The following is a 17118-nucleotide window of genomic DNA, read 5'->3' as shown; positions in this document are numbered from 1 at the left end:
GCAGCCTAGAGTTTCTGCTGCTGATGCCCTGAAGGAAGTGAATGAATGAATCATCTTCTCCTGGGCCAGGTTTTGTCCTTCCAACTAGGCTTTTATCCCACCTCTTGATCACTGCATTAACTGTGTGGACTGTATCAGGGCATGGTGAGGGTCTTCCGTGCCTCTGCATTTCTCACAGTTTGATGATCCTCTTCAGGGCCATTTGCCATGGTGGGTCACTCCCTAACCAATGGGTATTGACTTTGCTCCTAGACCTTTACTATCACCAAAAACAACTTCTAACAAAAATTTGGGGTCCTTTCTTAGATCTCCCTGGGAAGTACTATGCTGAGGAATGGGACCTCTGAGTCAAAGGTTCTTTTTCTCACCTCTTAAGATTTATGTATGGGTTTTTCTAAAAGTGAACCATGTTTGGAACTCCTGCTAAAAACTCTTATTTCATTCCATACAATATAATATTTGTTATATACCCAAAAGCAATGTGCACTCTTTCATGTGTACTTTAAGCTAAATAGAAAATGAGAGGGGGGATAAACCTATTTTGCCAAGCTAGATATACCAGAGTGCAGTTACATGACAGCCAGTAAGAGAAGCAGACAGTCCCAGGAGGTAAAATTCAAGAAAACAGCTGCTTGTTTGTAGATAGATGGACAAAGCAGAACAAAAACAAAAACTGATGAAAAGAGATTCAGGACCCCAAACAATAGGCCACCCGTCCATCTAGGCATCTGCAGTAGCCCAACAGAGGATATATGGTATGTCTTATTTCAAAGAGGAAAGTACTGACAGATGGCAAATGAGGCCACTGTGTCTATTAAGAAGGTACACTCAGTAAAGGAATCCCAGGGGCCACAGTGCACCTCACTTGCCAAGAAAACTCCAAGGATAAAGTCCTAATTTCTATTGTCCACTTCTTTAACCGGCTTGTGGGACTTGGGATACCTTTCCTCCTAGGTCTCTAGCAATCATTTCTGCTTTTATTAGGAGAAAAGGAAAGTGGAACTAGGTGGAAAAACTCTCTGCCTCATCTCTCTCCTGTCTCTTCCCTCAATCAAGAGCTGCTTCTGGCCAGAGGGGTCAAGGATGGCCATCAAGTCTCCAAGGATCCACAGAGCTGGTGCAGACCTTCAAAGGCTCTTCCCAAACACAAGAATTTCAACACCCAAGCACTCCAGAGGTGATGGAGACTCAAAATGCTCATAGTCTCATCAACACAAAATAAGAAGAGTCTAAGTATGCATAGGAAAAAGGGGTCTCCTCCATCATCTGAAAGATGTTGCTTGGTTCCCCCCCTGTAAAATGAGCAGTTTGAACAAAGAGATTGCACCCACACACAAATTCAGAAGCGGGGCCTTTGTGGGCCCTAACTGGCATCTTGTCTGCTCTCCTTATGGCCCCAGTCCCCACTGTGAGTTCTTATTTTGCAAAGACTAGAAAATGGATGTTAACACAATTATGTCCCCAAATGAGCTGCATGCTAAAATGGGACATATTTGGGGGTGGGGGGAAGAGTAGAAAAAGAAACAGAGGTGGAAAAGAGGAAGACAAGACAGTAGTGAAGGGAGAGGGAGGGACAGGAGAGTGGAGAGTGAGACAGAAAAAGAGAAAGAGCTAGAGAGAGACTGGAAGAGGGGGAAGAAGTGGGAGAATGCTAGGGACTTAAAAATAGTCTGCTGACTACCCCACAGACAAGGTAAGTCACACCCCAGCCCCTTACAGCATCACCTGTAAGCTTGGGGCCCAGGGCGTCTTCACATATGCAATCAGGACAAGAAAGGAATGAGTTTTAATTTAGCTCTCCCTTTGCAAGAAAGCCCTAGGATGAAGACATGGTGACCAGGGCTAGGAGTAGAGAGGTCAGAGGCGCAGCTCAGGGTCGACTACCGTATCCTAAGACGACATGGGCTCGTCAGTCGGGGGTGGGGGGGGCTTCTCTATTTCTACCACCCAGCCTGACTGACCACTCTTCTGCCCTCCCTCTCCTATCCTTAAAGACTAAAACAATGGCCCAGTCTTTACCAGCCACTAATTCGGGATCTAAAGCCTTGGGTCACCTGGAAGGCTCCTCGGACCTTCTCCAGTCCCCACACACTGGGTTGTGGCTACATAGGTCCTGCCGCCTTGTTCTCCATCTCCCATCTGTGTCTTTGCCCAGGCTTTCTCCCTGCCTGAAATGCCCTCATCCCCACCCCAGCTTCCTTCATGTGGTCCCCCTTCCTGAAATCCATAGGCATCTCCTTGCATCATACACTTCCCCCTCCCCATCCCCCCAGGAGAATATTAGTTCCTATGGGGTCAAGTCTCTCCAAGGAGCTCAGGTAATTCTCAAATCAAACAAATTAAGCCCCCTACAAAAAAAGGGCTAGTTTTGGGCAGCAGCAGAAAAGATGGAACGGAACTTTCAGACTGGAGTGACAGCACTTCACCATAGCCCTGGAGTCGGGGAGATCTGAGTTCAAATGTGACTTCAGACACCAGTTCTGTGACTCTAGGCAAGTGACTTCATCCTGTTTGCCTCAGTTTTCCCAAATGTAAAATAGCTTGTGAAGCTCAAAGGAGCTATTTGCTTAACCCAATGTCTGGCCCAGATTAAGTACTCTATGAATTTGTGTCATTGCAGCCACCGCCTCCACCACCATCAACACCACCACCTAGGAAAGGAAAGGAATGAAGAGCCAGATGAAGCATGCAAGAGAGGAAAAGTCATCTCTCTGAAGCCAAGCATTTTACAAACAGGATTTCCACTCCCCCCCCCCCCGCCCATGGAAATTCTCTCCCAAGCTCTCTCCTGGTTAATAGAGATTGTCTCCAAATGACATTAAGCCTTCATCTTTCTTCCTGAGACCTGTCTGAGATGAGTTTAGGACCACAGGCACACTGTCCTCTTCCAAGGGCAGAGCTCAGGGTGAATGAAGTCCACCACACACCATCAAGAGACAATCATTTCTTTAACTGAGCTCCAGACATGTTTTTCTTGTCCTCTTTATTCAAGTATTTCACAGCAGGTATATTACAAATTACAGTAAATGTTCAAAATTCCAGAAGTTCAAAAAATTAAATAATTTACTTCAAACTAATGTAAGATGAAGTCAAAATGCAAAACATCAATTTAACACAATTCCAAATCGAGCTACAGAATCCAAAAGAGACCATCACGGATGATGTCTACTTAATTCTCCAAGTAGACATAACAGGAACAAAACCGAACAACAGGACGCCCAAAGTCTAAATAACCAAACGTATAAAATACAAAAGATGCAAGCACAAGCCCAAATTCAAGCTTACTTTGTGATTACAAATAATAATGATACTTATAATGATGACAACAGTATCCAGCTACAGAACCCGACACTGAAGATACTGACCAGATGGTTCCACGGTTGATTCACCGAAAACTTAACCAAGGAATGGGAAGACAAAGTATTACCACAACCCACCCCAGCCCACCCCACAAAGAAACCCAGTAAACCTATAAATACATTGGCATATGAGGAAAAAAAAAATCAAGTAACACACAAAGGACGCAACAACCCAAATTAATGCCAGGCAAGCTCCCTGGCTACCGGCTCCCGCACCACAGCAGTGACGGCGTGGGTGGCTGTCCTGGATCCCCCACTGGACAGACCCCAAGAGTAAGCTGATCATTTGCAATTTTCACAAGAGGAAGCAAGAGCAGAGGTCAATGTGCACAGAGTCTCCACTGGATGTTACACAGTGAAAAACAGACTCACATCAGTGCGCCACGGGTGAGCACACTTGGCGAACACCAGGCGCTTTTCACGATGGAACTATTCAGCATCTGTGACAGAAACAAACCACATTGTGGGCTTCTGACAGAGGCCACATCTGCTTCAAGTGGCAGTTCCCATCCCACTGTCCTCGCCCCCTGTTTCTCCAGCCACATCTAAGGGTCAGATTAAGGTGAAAAAAAACAAAGAAACTTGATCTTTTGGAAGCATCCTAAAATCCCTTGTCAAACTCACTGATGGCTAGAATCTGGTCCATACAAACTCAGTCACTCACTGAAAACCTGCAGTTCTGCCGTTCACAAGCTTAGGTCGTTACTAGAGCAGAATGCTTCTGAATTAGTGAAACAGGAATCAAGATTAAAAAAAATACTGCAGCAAGAACCTGAGAACTTGCCAAAAACCCTTTCACCAGAAACTTGCTACAAAAATCTGCTACATTTTTATTTCATCAAATCTTCAAAGTCTGTAACAATTTTCATCAAAATACAAAATGTTAATGTATTAGACAGTAAAATATTTGGAACAGGTATGATGGTAATAAATACTAAAGAAAGCATGAAAATCCTCCTGGGAATCAAACGGAAGCTACCCCAGAAACCCCCCCCCCTTTCAAAGGTTTGATTTTTAATCGCACTTGCCCACCTACAAAATACAGTGCTTGGACATGGGTCGCATCTTGAGTGATGAATGCTACAAAGTCTTAAAGTCTCTTAGGAATGGGGATTAAGGAAACAAGTGGCATTTTAGAAGAAGGGGAAAAACGAGGCATGAATGAGCTACCTTCCACGTCTGTCCATTGCCACGGCATGCACTTGGCTCCCTGGCCCTGGAGGACAGCAAAGGAGTGAGAACCTCAGTCTGAGCTCCCGGGGCACCAAAAGCCCCAGCCATGGTGGTTGAGGGATCAGGCTCTGTAAACACTGGTGGTCATAAAATACAAAAAGCTGAGGTAGCCTCACACCTCTGCAGGAGTCTGAGACCGACCACGTGAATGAAGCTCAAACACACCAGGTGTTGCATATATGGGAGAGATGCACCTGTGGGTAAAGGACGCTGATGAAGGAGGAGGTGACCCTGGTCTGGACACGTCCCTGACTACCTCAAACAAACAGGCACCGGGAAGGGGGGGGGTGCCCGTCTTTGAGGGAGGGCCTAGGTCATGTCCAATTTCTAGAGCAAATTTTTTTGGACTCCTGACCCACAATTCACCTCTGAAGAGCTACAATCGATACTGATTTGTGAATGAGATAGATCCGAAATGGGCCCAAATCAATGACATTTTGGGGGTGGGGAAAAAACAGGACACAGGGAAAGATAGGAGACTAGATTTCTGATTAATACTGCTTGTGCCTGGACTGTGTCCTCAGAGCCTCCGTGCAATGGGGATGTACAGAAAGCGGGGGGGGGGGGGGGGAGGAGAAGGACACGGATGACACACATGACACACCCTGCTGACCAGTTCCCTCTCTTCTCTGTCCACTTGGCAAGTCCTGGCTTCAAAAAAAGGGGGTCTAACTTCACTCATCTTGGACAATTGATAAAGACAGAACAGAGAGAACACAGGGAGACCGGAACTGATGAGGTTCTAGTCCCCATGGTCAGCAATGAATGCAGAACAGGGTTTTGTTTTGCTTGGTTTTTTCCAATGTGGCATTTCTAGAAAAGAAAGAGACCCTACAGGAAAGAGTGGTCACCATTTGGTCAATGGGGTGGCTCACCGAGCCCCCGCTGCAGCACCAGCTTCCTCCCCTCGAAGCTCTCGCAGTCGGTCATGGGCTACGACCCCCGTAGCCTCGTCTTTCTCCAATATTAAAAAGGCACATTAAAAGCAGTCCAAGAGAGCCTCCTCTTCTCTACACGTCCCCCCGAACAACGCCATGGCCAAAGTGGGTCAGAGAAACAAGGGGCGAGAAGATGGGAGGGAGACGAGACCCACGGCCGCCCGCCATTCCCAGCACCCACATGGCCGCCGCGGCCCCGCCCCACCACCTCACATTGACTGGTCTGCCGCTGGACCAGGTGCGGCAGAGGGAGAACGATTTCTGTAGCACCAAAGTCTCCATGCGGTGACGTTGTATTCTTTGTCTGTGAAAATACAACATGTGCCTGAAGTTCGGTTTGGTTCTTGTAGGCTGGCTGGTTTCAGGTACCTGAGACAATAGCACCAATGCAACAGAGGGAAAGGGGAGCGAGCGCTCCGGCCCGGCCCGAGGCTCCACCCAGGCTTGGTGCAGTCACGAAGCGAATGGCTCAGAGAAGGCTGCCCGCCCGTCCGCCCGCCCGTCCTCACAAGCAGCGTGGAGAGAGAGGAGAGCAGAGCAGGGGAGCGAGCTCAGAGGAACGTCTCAAACAGGTGGACGGTTCTTTCCATCTCCTGCGAGGAAAGAGAGAGCAGTAGGTCACCATCCCACAAGGGGGCCCATCCCTCCAACCACTCTGGCCCAGTTTGACCCCATGGTCAGGGACCCGGTCCCTGCTTGGCCAATTCACAGCCAGTGGTGGCTGCTGATTTCTACCGATTGTCTCTACCTCCTCAGCAAGCACAACACTCAGAGGGCCTTCTAGCAGAAAAAGGAAGGGCGGCTGCAATTTGGTTCTCCACAGGCTGGGTCTGCTTCCCATGCAGACCACTACAGGTGGCCTCCATGGGGAGAACCCAGAGAGGCTGCGGTCTACACCACTGCAGGGAAGGAAGCCACAGGACCACCCCCAAGCACAGGGGACCTTCAGTCTGAGCAAATGGCCTCAATGGAAAAGCTTGGAAAAACATCTTTCCTGACAGACGCGAAAGCCTCTAAATTTCCCATTCTGTCAGGAGGATGGACACCACTGAGTAGCAGAAGCGGCTTTGGCCTCCCTTACCCCCTCTCCCCAGCTGGCTTCCACGTGCTCATGCCTCAGGCCTCCCCTTGACACAACACCCTCAAATACCCAATAAAACTCAAGATGCTATCCAATCGCAGACCCCCAGATGAGAGGCGATGGCCTCCTTCCTCGGCTAGTGCCATGGGCAGAGTGGAGTGCCACGGATGCCTGAGGCTTACCTCCACGAGGCGGGACTTGTCATAATCTCTGCGATGTCGATAGATGCACTGACTGAGCAGGGAGTAAAGCCTCTCCAGCTGATCCACGGCCAAGTTGTTGCTTCTCTTGACCAGCAAATCCAACAGTTTCTATGGGAACAGGCAGGAGCAGAGAGTGGGTCTCGGGCAGGTGTGCAGGCAGCCCGCCACGGGCATGCCCTCCAGGGGCCGGGTGCTCACCTTCAGCCGCTCGTGGTCCACGACCAGGGGGGGCACGGGCTCCAGGGGTTCCTCCGGCACCAGGTCCAGGCTCATTGTGCGTGACGGCTCTAAAACTAATTTACGGTATCTCTTGCCCCGAGCAGCTCCTAGAAACAGAGGCAAGAGGGGAAGATGGGCACGGAGTGGGATGGGCCCCGCTCGCAGCAAGCACAGAAAGTGAATAAAACTCAAGCAGATGACCAAGAGGCACACTGAGCCCCAACAGCCCCAAGCGACGGCCCTGGAGAGGGCGGGCACAAGGCCCACACCCCAACGACCTTCCTTCTGCTCCTCCCTTGGGTTCTCCAGTCCCATCCCCCTGCCCCAGGTTGTGCCCACTTCCCAGAGCTGCTCTCCATGGAATCGGCTGCTGAGGCTCTGCCCCTTCTCGTCTTATTATCCACTTTAGTGTGCGGACTCCCCCCATCCCTCATGCAACTTCGACCCTGTTGCTGAGAGAGGGTCCCAAAAGCTCATGTCTGCATCTTCACTGAACTCCTACACTGGGGCAAAGTTCTCTGAGGAAGGGCAGAAAATGCCCTTCCACCCATAGAGACCTGGGGACATGCTCCCTGCTTGTCAAGACTCTGCCAGTCTGCTATGGGTGCTCCCTCACCCACTTCATCATCTCAGCCCTCAGCAGCCCTGGGCCTGGCTATCCTGGGGCTGGGCACCCAGGCCAGCCGTGGCTCCCCTATTCTCAAGCTCCCTGGAGCAGTCACAGAGCAGGGGCCTCAGTCTCCCCAGGAGTAGGAGAGAGGAGCGTGCATGGGCCATGGAGCAGGGAGCAGAACTTCTTGGAATGCCCAGCACTCAAAGGGCTTCATACTCAGTAGGTGCTTAAAAAATGAATCTCTGGTTCATCCGTTCCTGTGCTGAATCTTGGAAAGGTCGGGCATGATCCACCTGGTGCCAGTCAAATCAGCACGAAGTTTAGACCATGGCAGAGGGCCTGGCCTGGTATGTAGAGCCAGGGGAAGCTCACAGGGGTGAGCTCTGAGGAGCCCTTCTAGACTGTCTTCAGTTGCACCCCAGGCAGCTTCTACACCATCAGGCAGATCTCCTCCCCCCACCCTTCGCACCCTGTCAGTCTCCCCAGCACTAAATCTTCCTGCTCCCTGCCTCACTCCCATCCCCCAAGGTCGTTTTGGGTCAGTGCAATCCCATGATTCGCTGAGCCACGACCCTCGGGGGTCCCATCTGGGGTCAGGTGATGCAACCAAGGACACACTGACGGAGGCCAGAAGTCACCCAGAGGCCATACCTTCCTTATCGGGCTCCACATCTTTGCCCTCCATCTCCATGCTGTGCTCAACCCTCTCCTCACTGAGGCTCGGGAGTGCCTCAAGACCCAGTCGCTTCTCCACATCACCTCTGGGATTCTCCGGGGAAATCTCTGCTTTTTCCTTTGACTGATCCTCCAGAGGAGCATGGGGCTCTTGGAGGGAGGCATCTGTAGCAGTCCCAGCAGGGCCTTGGGAACTCTCAGGGCTGTCGATGGTGACCTCACCATTGAGGCAGCCCCCCACTCCAGGCAGGGGTTCCTCCTTGGGCACCGGCTCTGGTTTGAGCGAAAGGCTACTGCTGTTGGGCAGCAGGGACTCATTGGAGCTCTCCTCCTCGGTGGAGGCCCGGGGGCCATTGTCGAGCCTCGGCTCCGGCTCGAGGTCCATGACATCACAGGACGACTCGTCGTTGGTCATGGATAGGTCCCCTGTCTCCTCGCCATTCTCCTCGGGGCCATCTGGGCTGACTTCAAACTCACCGTTCTCGAGCAGCTTCCTGCCTGTTGCTGGGCTGTCGTAGTCGACAAACTTGCCATCATCCTCATCTTTTTTCAGGTTATTGGCCTTCCTCTTCTTGATAATACCCTTGCCCCACTGAGAGCGCCGCCTCGATTTTCTCCGGACCCGAACTGATTGACAGAAAAACAAAGGAAGGCATCAGATGACGAACAAAGCATGTAGGAAGAAGGACCCCCAGAAGGAAACCCCTGTCCTGGAAGTGGGCAAGAGGTGTGCCAAGAGCCTGCTCCTGTGTGAGCTCATCTGGTCAGTGAACAAATGAGTCAGGGTGGGTTTTTTAACTTAACAGCCAATTGCTGATCCCCAAGGGATCCTTGAATAGGACCACACCCAAGACACTGCCCTGCTGCCAACCTACGGCCCTGATCTATGGGGGTTTCTCTCAGGGCTAGCCAAATGGTGCAGCAGATAGAGCATGGCCCTGGAATCAGGAGAAGCTGAGTTCAGATCTAGCCACTTGGGCAAGTCTCTTAACCCTGAATGCCTCACATCCAGGGTCATCTCCAATCGTCCTGATCCACATCCGGCCACTGGACCCAGATGACTCCAGAGGGGACAGTGAGGCTGGTGACTTAGCACAGAAAACACCCCCAATCCAATTCACATGCTTGCCATGGCATCATCCCCCGTGATGTCAGGGTCTTCTTTGACGATGAAGGGCATACCTCAACTACAATGAATGCCTACAGGAGAGTGCAGCAGGAAGAGGGGAAAGGCAAAACAAGGGAAGGTCAATTAAATTAAAATGATTCAATGACAATCAATGGGGTGCTCCCTAATCATTCAGCTGGATGTTCTCCTGCTGAGAGGATTTTGCTTTCCCTCTCAGAACAGGAAGCTGGTGTCTGATAAGTCAATTGAGTAGAAGTGGCCCCCAAACACTGCCTCTCTGCTCCCACATCAGAGTCTCTAGGACCTCAGAGGCCATCTGGCCCTCCAATGACAGAGAGGAAAACTGAGGCTCAGAGCCAGGACACTCAGCCCCTTCTGTCCATTAATGGAGTAAACAGGTGGTCCGGAAAGGGGAGCCTGCAGCACCTCGACCTACCCATGAGAGGCCTCAAAGAGGCGAGTCTTTCCTCTCCCCCTCAAAGGACAGGGTGCCAAGTATCCAAGGAACTATTCTTTGGTGTCCTTGCTGTGACAAGAGATGGAGGATGAACAAATGGGGAGACAGGATGCAGACCAATAAAATATGGGGCCTCTAGTCATAGTCACTTGGCTGGTATGAACCCAGCGTTCTCTGCTATAGCGTAACACCTGAGCCAGTATCATTACTGGGGCATCGTGTGGCCAAGTCTGATCAAAATAAAACTACCTCCAAAGCCAGGGTCCAGGGATGGAACAGACAAAAGCTGTCAGCCAGAAGTCTGGCCATGGATGAGCTCCATGCGCCATCTGCTGGTCAACACAGCACACTGACACCTGCCTTGGCAGGGAAGGCACCTGGGGCATCCTCCTACCATCCACAGGCTGCCCAGAGCTTGGGGCGTGTGTGTGTGTGTGTGTGTGTGTGTGTGTGTGTGTGTGTGTGTGTGTGTGTGTAGGGGCATGCTCCACCTCTCCTTTGAAATGGAAGGGGTGAGGGAGGTGGGACATGACACAAGATGGGAGGCATCTAATCCCAGGGCTTTGGTGTCCTGCTCTCAGCTCCTCACACCCAAAAGTGTGGCAAAGACTCACAGGCACATTTATTTGCAGGATGGTGCCAGATGTCCATGGGATGCCTCTGCTTACTGCGGAACATCTCCTCTGATCTTGTTTCTGTCCTGCGGGCTGCGGAGCCAGGGGAACCGACTTGTTCTGCGGTGACTGGTAAGCCTGCAAATGGAGGAGTGGCTGCTGCACTACTGAGGCCTGTGGGCAGCCTGGCACCCTGCCTGCAGCACACCAACCTACACAGTCCCGAGCTCACCTCGTTTCTGTCTGGATTCTTTGATTTCTTCACAAAGCTTGTTAAACTCTGGGTCAAGCTCCGCAGCAATGATGGCATGGGCAGTGTCCTTCAAAGTGCAAGCCCTGTGCCTGATGATTTTATCTATGAAACAAGCAGAGTAATTTTATCTATGAAACAAGAAGAGTAATCGATGACCCCAGACAGTCCTGGGGAGGGCCCTTGGCCTAGAGGAAGTGCTAGAGACCAGCCAGGGGACTGGACCCTAAGTATCACCCAAGATTTTTGGTGATAACAGCCCTTCCCTAGTCTGTTAGGAGCCTGAGGTGAGGCACTGTTCAGTTTATAAATGAATGTGGAGGGTGTCATTTTACCCCATGGTGCTTGAGCAGCCCAGACATGAGCAAGGCCTCTGGTCATTTCAGCCACTTTCTGTTTGTCAGTGACATAGGCTCCGCTATCCAGAAGCCTTGGCCACAACTTGTTGGTTGTGTCAGACACTGGCAGATGCACGGGCCCTTCCCTCAAGAAGCTCCCATTCAGTGGAAGAGTCAACATGAAGGGTTATGCCACACATACCAGCTGGATTAACAACAATGGTCAGCACTGGACCTGCCCACTCAGACTGTCAAAGCACTTAACCAAGAGTATCAGAAGACAGCTGCCAATATGGTCATCATGTGGCAGTGAAGAAATCGAGGCAGGCTTCCTTTGATCCTTACCCACAACACTGTCTTCTGACCTTGGGTGATCTTGCTGGCCCTTCCCTCATGGCTCCCTGCCCCCGGCCTGATTGCTTCCAGTTTTTCATTTGGCTTAGGACAGTGCCTTGTAGACAGCAGGCACTTAATAAATGCTTACTGATTTGACCTAGAGCTAAGGGGGGAGACTAGGGCTGGAACCAACTGGAGAATTATTCTCTGAGAGATGATCCCTGAACCCAAGGGAGTTGATGAAATCACAGAGAGAATATTGAAGGATGAGCAGCAAGCCCAGACCAGGGAATGGCCGCAGGAAGAACCCAGAATGCATAAATAGACCACTTCCTGAGGTAGTTTGCCTAGTCTTTTCTTTTTTTTGAAAGACAATGGGGTTAAACCCAAGGCCACACAGCTAGGTAATTATCAAGTGTCTGAGACCTTTGAACTCAGGTACTCCTGACTCCAGGGCCAGTGCTCTATCCACTGTGCCACCTAGCTACCCTGCCTAGTCTTTTCTTGGGTTCTGTCAACATTTGTGGTATGGAGAGAGGCTTCTTCACAGCCAGTAGATCCTCACTCCTCTGCCCCAGGAAGGAATTATGTGTCCCTTCAAGGTGAAACCCAAGTTAGTGCATACCCATCTCTGCAGCAGCCCCCAGGAATCAGCAATGTCTGAGTCTTGAGCTACTGAGCCTTGTCCAGTGACCAAAGAGAGGTCTGACAATTACAATCGGGCAATACCAGCTTCTACCACAAATGAAGCCCAAAGGCAATAAGAAATAGCATCTCTTGGCACTTCTGGGCATCTCTCTCTGCAGCAGTCTAAATGGTAAATATGCACCCAAAAAAATCCCTACACCAGGACAAACGTCTACCACAGAGGGCGAAAAAGTCAAGAAATTGTCAAGGTCCTTAAAATTAAGTCAAAGTGGGCTAAACTTCCAAGGGGAGATGTGAGAAAATGCACCAGTGAGCACCAGCCTCTGTCAACCAACACAGAGCTTTGTGCTAGGCACAGGGGTGGCTCCAAGTACCAAGAGGGCACCATTTCTGCCTGCCAGGGGCAGCCTCTCTATTGGAAGGCAGGGCATACACCATGTGTGTCCTGAATGTGAGTGTATCAGTGTTAAAGAAAATTTCTAGTGTCTGTGTGCAAATCTGGGTGTGTATGTGGGCATGAATTTGTGTGTCTGTATGAGTGTACCCGTGTTTGGGAGAATGTCCACGAGGATCTCTAGGCATGAGTGTGTGTGTGTGTGTGTGTGTGTGTGTGTATCCACGTGGGTGCTTATGCAGGCCAAGCTCCTGGCTGGTTTTAGGGCTTTCTTCTTGGGATCTAAGGCTATTGCCTGGGAATGGCCCAAGCAGGAAACTGCATGGCAGCCCCACCACTATTGATCTCTGCACTTCTACTTCACCTCCTACCCCAATCCCAGGCCCTGCTGCTTCTTCTTTCCACCTCTTCCTGGAATCCTTCCCTGGCCCCTCTCTCTGCCCCTCTAGGTAAGAGTCCTTCCTCCATTTCTTTGGGAAAGTCAAGCTCTGGGAGGGCAGGGGCTGTCGTCCAGAGTCCTCAAGCCCTAGCATGTGGGAGATGCTGGGTAAATGTTTGTTGAACTAAATTCAAAGAAAAAGCAAGGGGGCGGTTAGGTGGCGCAGTGGATAAAGCACTGGCCCTGGAGTCAAGAGTACCTGGGTTCAAATCTGGTCTCAGGCACTTAATAATTACCTAGCCATGTGGCCTTGGGCAAGCCACTTAACCCCACTGCCTTGCAAAAACCTTAAAAAAAAAAAAAGCAAGGAGGCCAGGGGGACGAGCAGGCACGTCCTCCAACAATGACAATGGCTAAGTTCTAATGAGGAAGAGGACCAGCTACCAGTTACTGTTGTAAAAGCTCCATGCACACAAATTGACCGTGGGTACCATACCTTCTGTGGCCTGTTGGTTCCCAAAGACCAAGGCCCATTAAAAAGCACAAGAAAGATGTTCTGTACTTCTGAAACAGAAAAATCCCAAACCCTTTCAGTCCCAACACAAGAGCCCGTGAGAGCACCCTGCCCTTTTCTACAGAAGCTCGGTTAGGGTAGAGAGAACAGAAACCTGTTGGTGAATCCTATGGGAGGAATGATGGGAGATGGCAGACAAGAACAAACTGAGAGGAAACCTGTGCCAAGACTCAACTGAACCAAATCTTCCTGAGAATACCTCAAGATGAGACTGGAAGAAGAGGAAAAAAGATCTGTCTCCTGAGATGGAAAGGCCATCCTCATCCAGAGTTTTGAAAAACTAAGGAGTCTGAATGCAGAGCAAAACACACAAATAGTCATTTTAAAAAAACTTCTTTGATGTTTTTTCTTTCTTCCTTGTGGTTTTTGCCCCCCTTTAGTTCTGATTCTACTTTCACACCATGACAAAAAGGGAAATATGTTAAATTCAAATAGACATATTCCTCACAGCCAGAGGGAAAGGGGAAGGAAGGGAGAATGGTAGAAAAATGCAGAACTCAAAAGCTTACAAAATAGATGAATGCTGAAAACGATCTTAATATATAATTGGAAAAAATAAATGAAAGTAAAATTTAAATAAGAAAAAAGAAAATAGACTGTCTCATTTCTTCTAAAAAGCTTTCTATAACAGAGATAGTCACTCCCAGTCCTTTGTCCTAGATTCTGCCCACTCAACACAAGGAAAAAGAAAAAGTGCTAGTGCAGTTGGCCCAGACCAAGGACATGAAAGTACCAGTCACAAAACTCACACAAACACCAGGGAAAAGAGCACATTCAACTCTCAAAACAGACAAGGTAGTTGTCATTAAGAGGGAAAAAAAGCAGTATTAGGAAATCCATCTTTTTCCCAATCACTGGGGCAGCTAGGTGGCACAGTAAATGGAGCACCAGCCTTACAGTCAGGAGGACCTGAGTTCAAATTTGACCTCAGACACTTAATAATTATCTGGCTATGTGACATTGTAAATAAATTAATAAAAACATTTTAAAAATCCATCACTCAAAAAACTTTCCTAGAATCATCTGTCCACAGAGAGAGGAAGAGAAATGACTTGCTACAGAAAACAACATAATTTTAGCCTCCCAGGATCCTAGTCTATGTCTCTGTTGACCAGAAAGCAACATTCAATTTAGGAAGAAAGCAAAAAGGCAACAGAAAGACTCTCATCTCCCTAAGCTACCCCTCCGAGGTCTTAGAGATGTCACAAGAGATGCTACCCTAGAGTCAAAGCGTCAGCTGAATAGAATCCAAGAGGGAGAGGCAGGTCCCAAAGGGGCTGGCTACAGTCCAAGAACATGTCTTAGATCATGTACATTCGGAAGAGGGATTTCCCAGGCATCACTGGACCCTCCAGAGGCCAAAGACAGCAAGTCTGGGTGAGCTGAGTCTGCACCCAAGAATGCCAATGGTGCAGGGGCCATCGATCAGAACACACATCCCAGACAGGCAATGTGGATGAATAACAAGTTGAAGGGGGAGAGAAATACCCCAACATGTTCCTGAGGAGTAAGAGTCAGCTCTATTCAGCAAATGTGCTCCCAGGGCCCCAACTCACTCTCACCAATTCTCTAACAGCCATCAGTCAAGGAAGTTTCCCCACATGGAAAAGTGTCTCTACTACAAAGAATCTAGGGCCGGTCACTCTGCCGCCCTCTCCCCACCAGAGTCCCAGGTGACAAACTGTAAATGTACCATGCTGTCAGACCGAGAGCCGCCAGTGACTGCTGGAGGACACGCTAAGCTTCTGGGCACCAAGATAGAGGCCCCTCTGTGGTTCTGAGTCTCTGGGCCTCCAAAGTAGAGGGGTTTGGGAAGAAAACATCAAAATCTCTGCCTAGGTTGATTTTTTAATCTCAACAAAATGAAAACCTAAACAGTAGACCTCATAAAATATTGAATTGCCAGTCTCCCCATCACACACACCACACAAAATGCCATGTAAAGGATTTGTTGACAGTGCCCCCCCCAGTCAGTCCACAGCGGCACCTGACTCGGTGTGGACTTATCGATGAACTGACCTGACCATGTTCTAACTAGCTTAATGGTCACTGCAAGGAGTCTGAGTGAACAGGCCCCACCAACATTTCTTCTGGTGCCACCATCCCCTTACAAACTGAAAATAGCCCTCACCTAACTGGGCTGGATAAGGGGCCAAAAGAACCCAACCCCAAACATTAATGTCTCACTAGCCCCAGGGGCTGAAGCCAGTATTTAAAAGGAAGCTTTTTTGGCTAACAATATTGTGGTGGTCAATGTCCTGACACTTGGTTCAACGTCTCCCACATCAAGAGCTTCACCCATTTAAGGTATAAAAACAAAACCCCTTCCTGAGTTTGCCCAAACAACCAAAAGAGCTGGGAAGACAACTGAACAGCTGTTTAACAAGCGGCTGGGACCAGTCCATGGGAAGCATCTCAATCCACTGTCCCCAAGGCAATGTATATCACAGGTGCTCCAGGCTCAGAAGAACCAAGCCTTCTAATAAGAATAGTACAAAATTTCCTAAACTAAGAGTTTAATCACATTGTTCTTATGAAAACTTTTACCAATATTTCAGGGAAACAAAAAGATTTTTTGCAAAATGACATTACTTATCTTAAACCCTGCTCCTCCACTCCTCCAAACTGCTCCTTTGTGCAGAGAGAACAGAACACCTTGAAGCAGCAGTCCCTGTTGATACCCTTCAGGTACAGGGGGCAGTAAGCCAAGATGGGGAAACTGGAGGGAGGCTAAACCTGGAGAGGAATGTGCCAGCTGCCTCTAAGCATCCAAAAGATGACAATGGTTCCCTGAAGCACCAGCAGGAGGAGCAAGCAGGGAGCCCAGGAGCCTGGGGGAGCTCCTCCTGAACTTTTGGTGGGGGCACTTTTTCAGGCCCAAGAAGGATTGAGGAAGTGGCAGTGTTCTTGGAGGCTAGTGCCACTATCTGCCCTCGCCCAGGTCAGAACTCAGTGCCAGTGAGAAGAGCACCCTTTCCCAAGGGTCCCAAAGCAACTCCCCACAGCCTGAGGCACAGAGCTTCCAGTCCCAATCACTTCCCAATAAATCACTTCCCTCATCCAGAGGAAGAGAAACCAATGTTCTTGTGAGTGGCTCGGGAGATTCATGGCTCTGAAACAAGAAATGCCCCTTCTCTTATACCTATATCATGAACCGGGAATGTACACTAATTAGACACCTACTAATTGCTGGAGGATACCAGGAAAGACTCAAATAGTCCCTGCTCTGGAGGAATTCAGCCAGTGGGGGAGACAATGTGCAGATGCCTAGGGACCAACTCAACAAGAGGACAAGTGGAGGGCATGAAGGGAGGCTGGGAGAGGGCGGGCACAACCTGAGCCCCTGATGGGCTCCAGGCTGAGGCAGAGTCATCTCCCGCACATCTGGCAGAAGGAAGGTGAAGGCTGCAAGATGGCAAAGAAAGGGGCTTTTTGACAACAACTCCATAATTCTGTTGAAAGGCTAGAAGCTTTATAAGCATTTAGGGACAAGCAATGCTTGTTTTCAAGGAATTAAAACCATTTTTCAGCTGAAGGAAAAGCCAAGATGCAAGAGAAGCCCATCAGACAGCCTATAAAATGGGCATAACACATCAATCCTCATGGCCACTGTAAGAGCCAAATGATTAACACCTAAGGCTTAAAAACACACACTGAAAACTTGGGTTTAGCTTTCTA

The 17118-nt window shown here is 49.5% G+C and overlaps 1 protein-coding gene across 2 annotated transcripts in view; it reads right to left on the bottom strand.

Moving 5' to 3' along the window:
* Window positions 1-2968: 2968 nt before the first annotated feature.
* ATAD2B (ATPase family AAA domain containing 2B) overlaps window positions 2969-17118 on the bottom strand; it is a 93466-nt gene continuing 79316 nt past the window's right edge. For both annotated transcript variants that reach the window (XM_074194765.1, XM_074194773.1), the window contains exons 23-28: window positions 10754-10876; window positions 10522-10659; window positions 8298-8948; window positions 7013-7140; window positions 6794-6922; window positions 2969-6123 (exon numbers count right to left, since the gene is read on the bottom strand). In XM_074194765.1, the coding sequence (XP_074050866.1) occupies window positions 6082-6123; window positions 6794-6922; window positions 7013-7140; window positions 8298-8948; window positions 10522-10659; window positions 10754-10876 (1211 nt within the window). In that variant the 3' untranslated portion in view covers window positions 2969-6081. The remainder of the gene's footprint in view (window positions 6124-6793; window positions 6923-7012; window positions 7141-8297; window positions 8949-10521; window positions 10660-10753; window positions 10877-17118) is intronic.

This window comes from Macrotis lagotis, chromosome 1, assembly GCF_037893015.1.
Source record: "Macrotis lagotis isolate mMagLag1 chromosome 1, bilby.v1.9.chrom.fasta, whole genome shotgun sequence".
NCBI lineage: Eukaryota > Metazoa > Chordata > Mammalia > Peramelemorphia > Peramelidae > Macrotis > Macrotis lagotis.
This window is presented reverse-complemented; position numbering and strand designations above follow the sequence as displayed.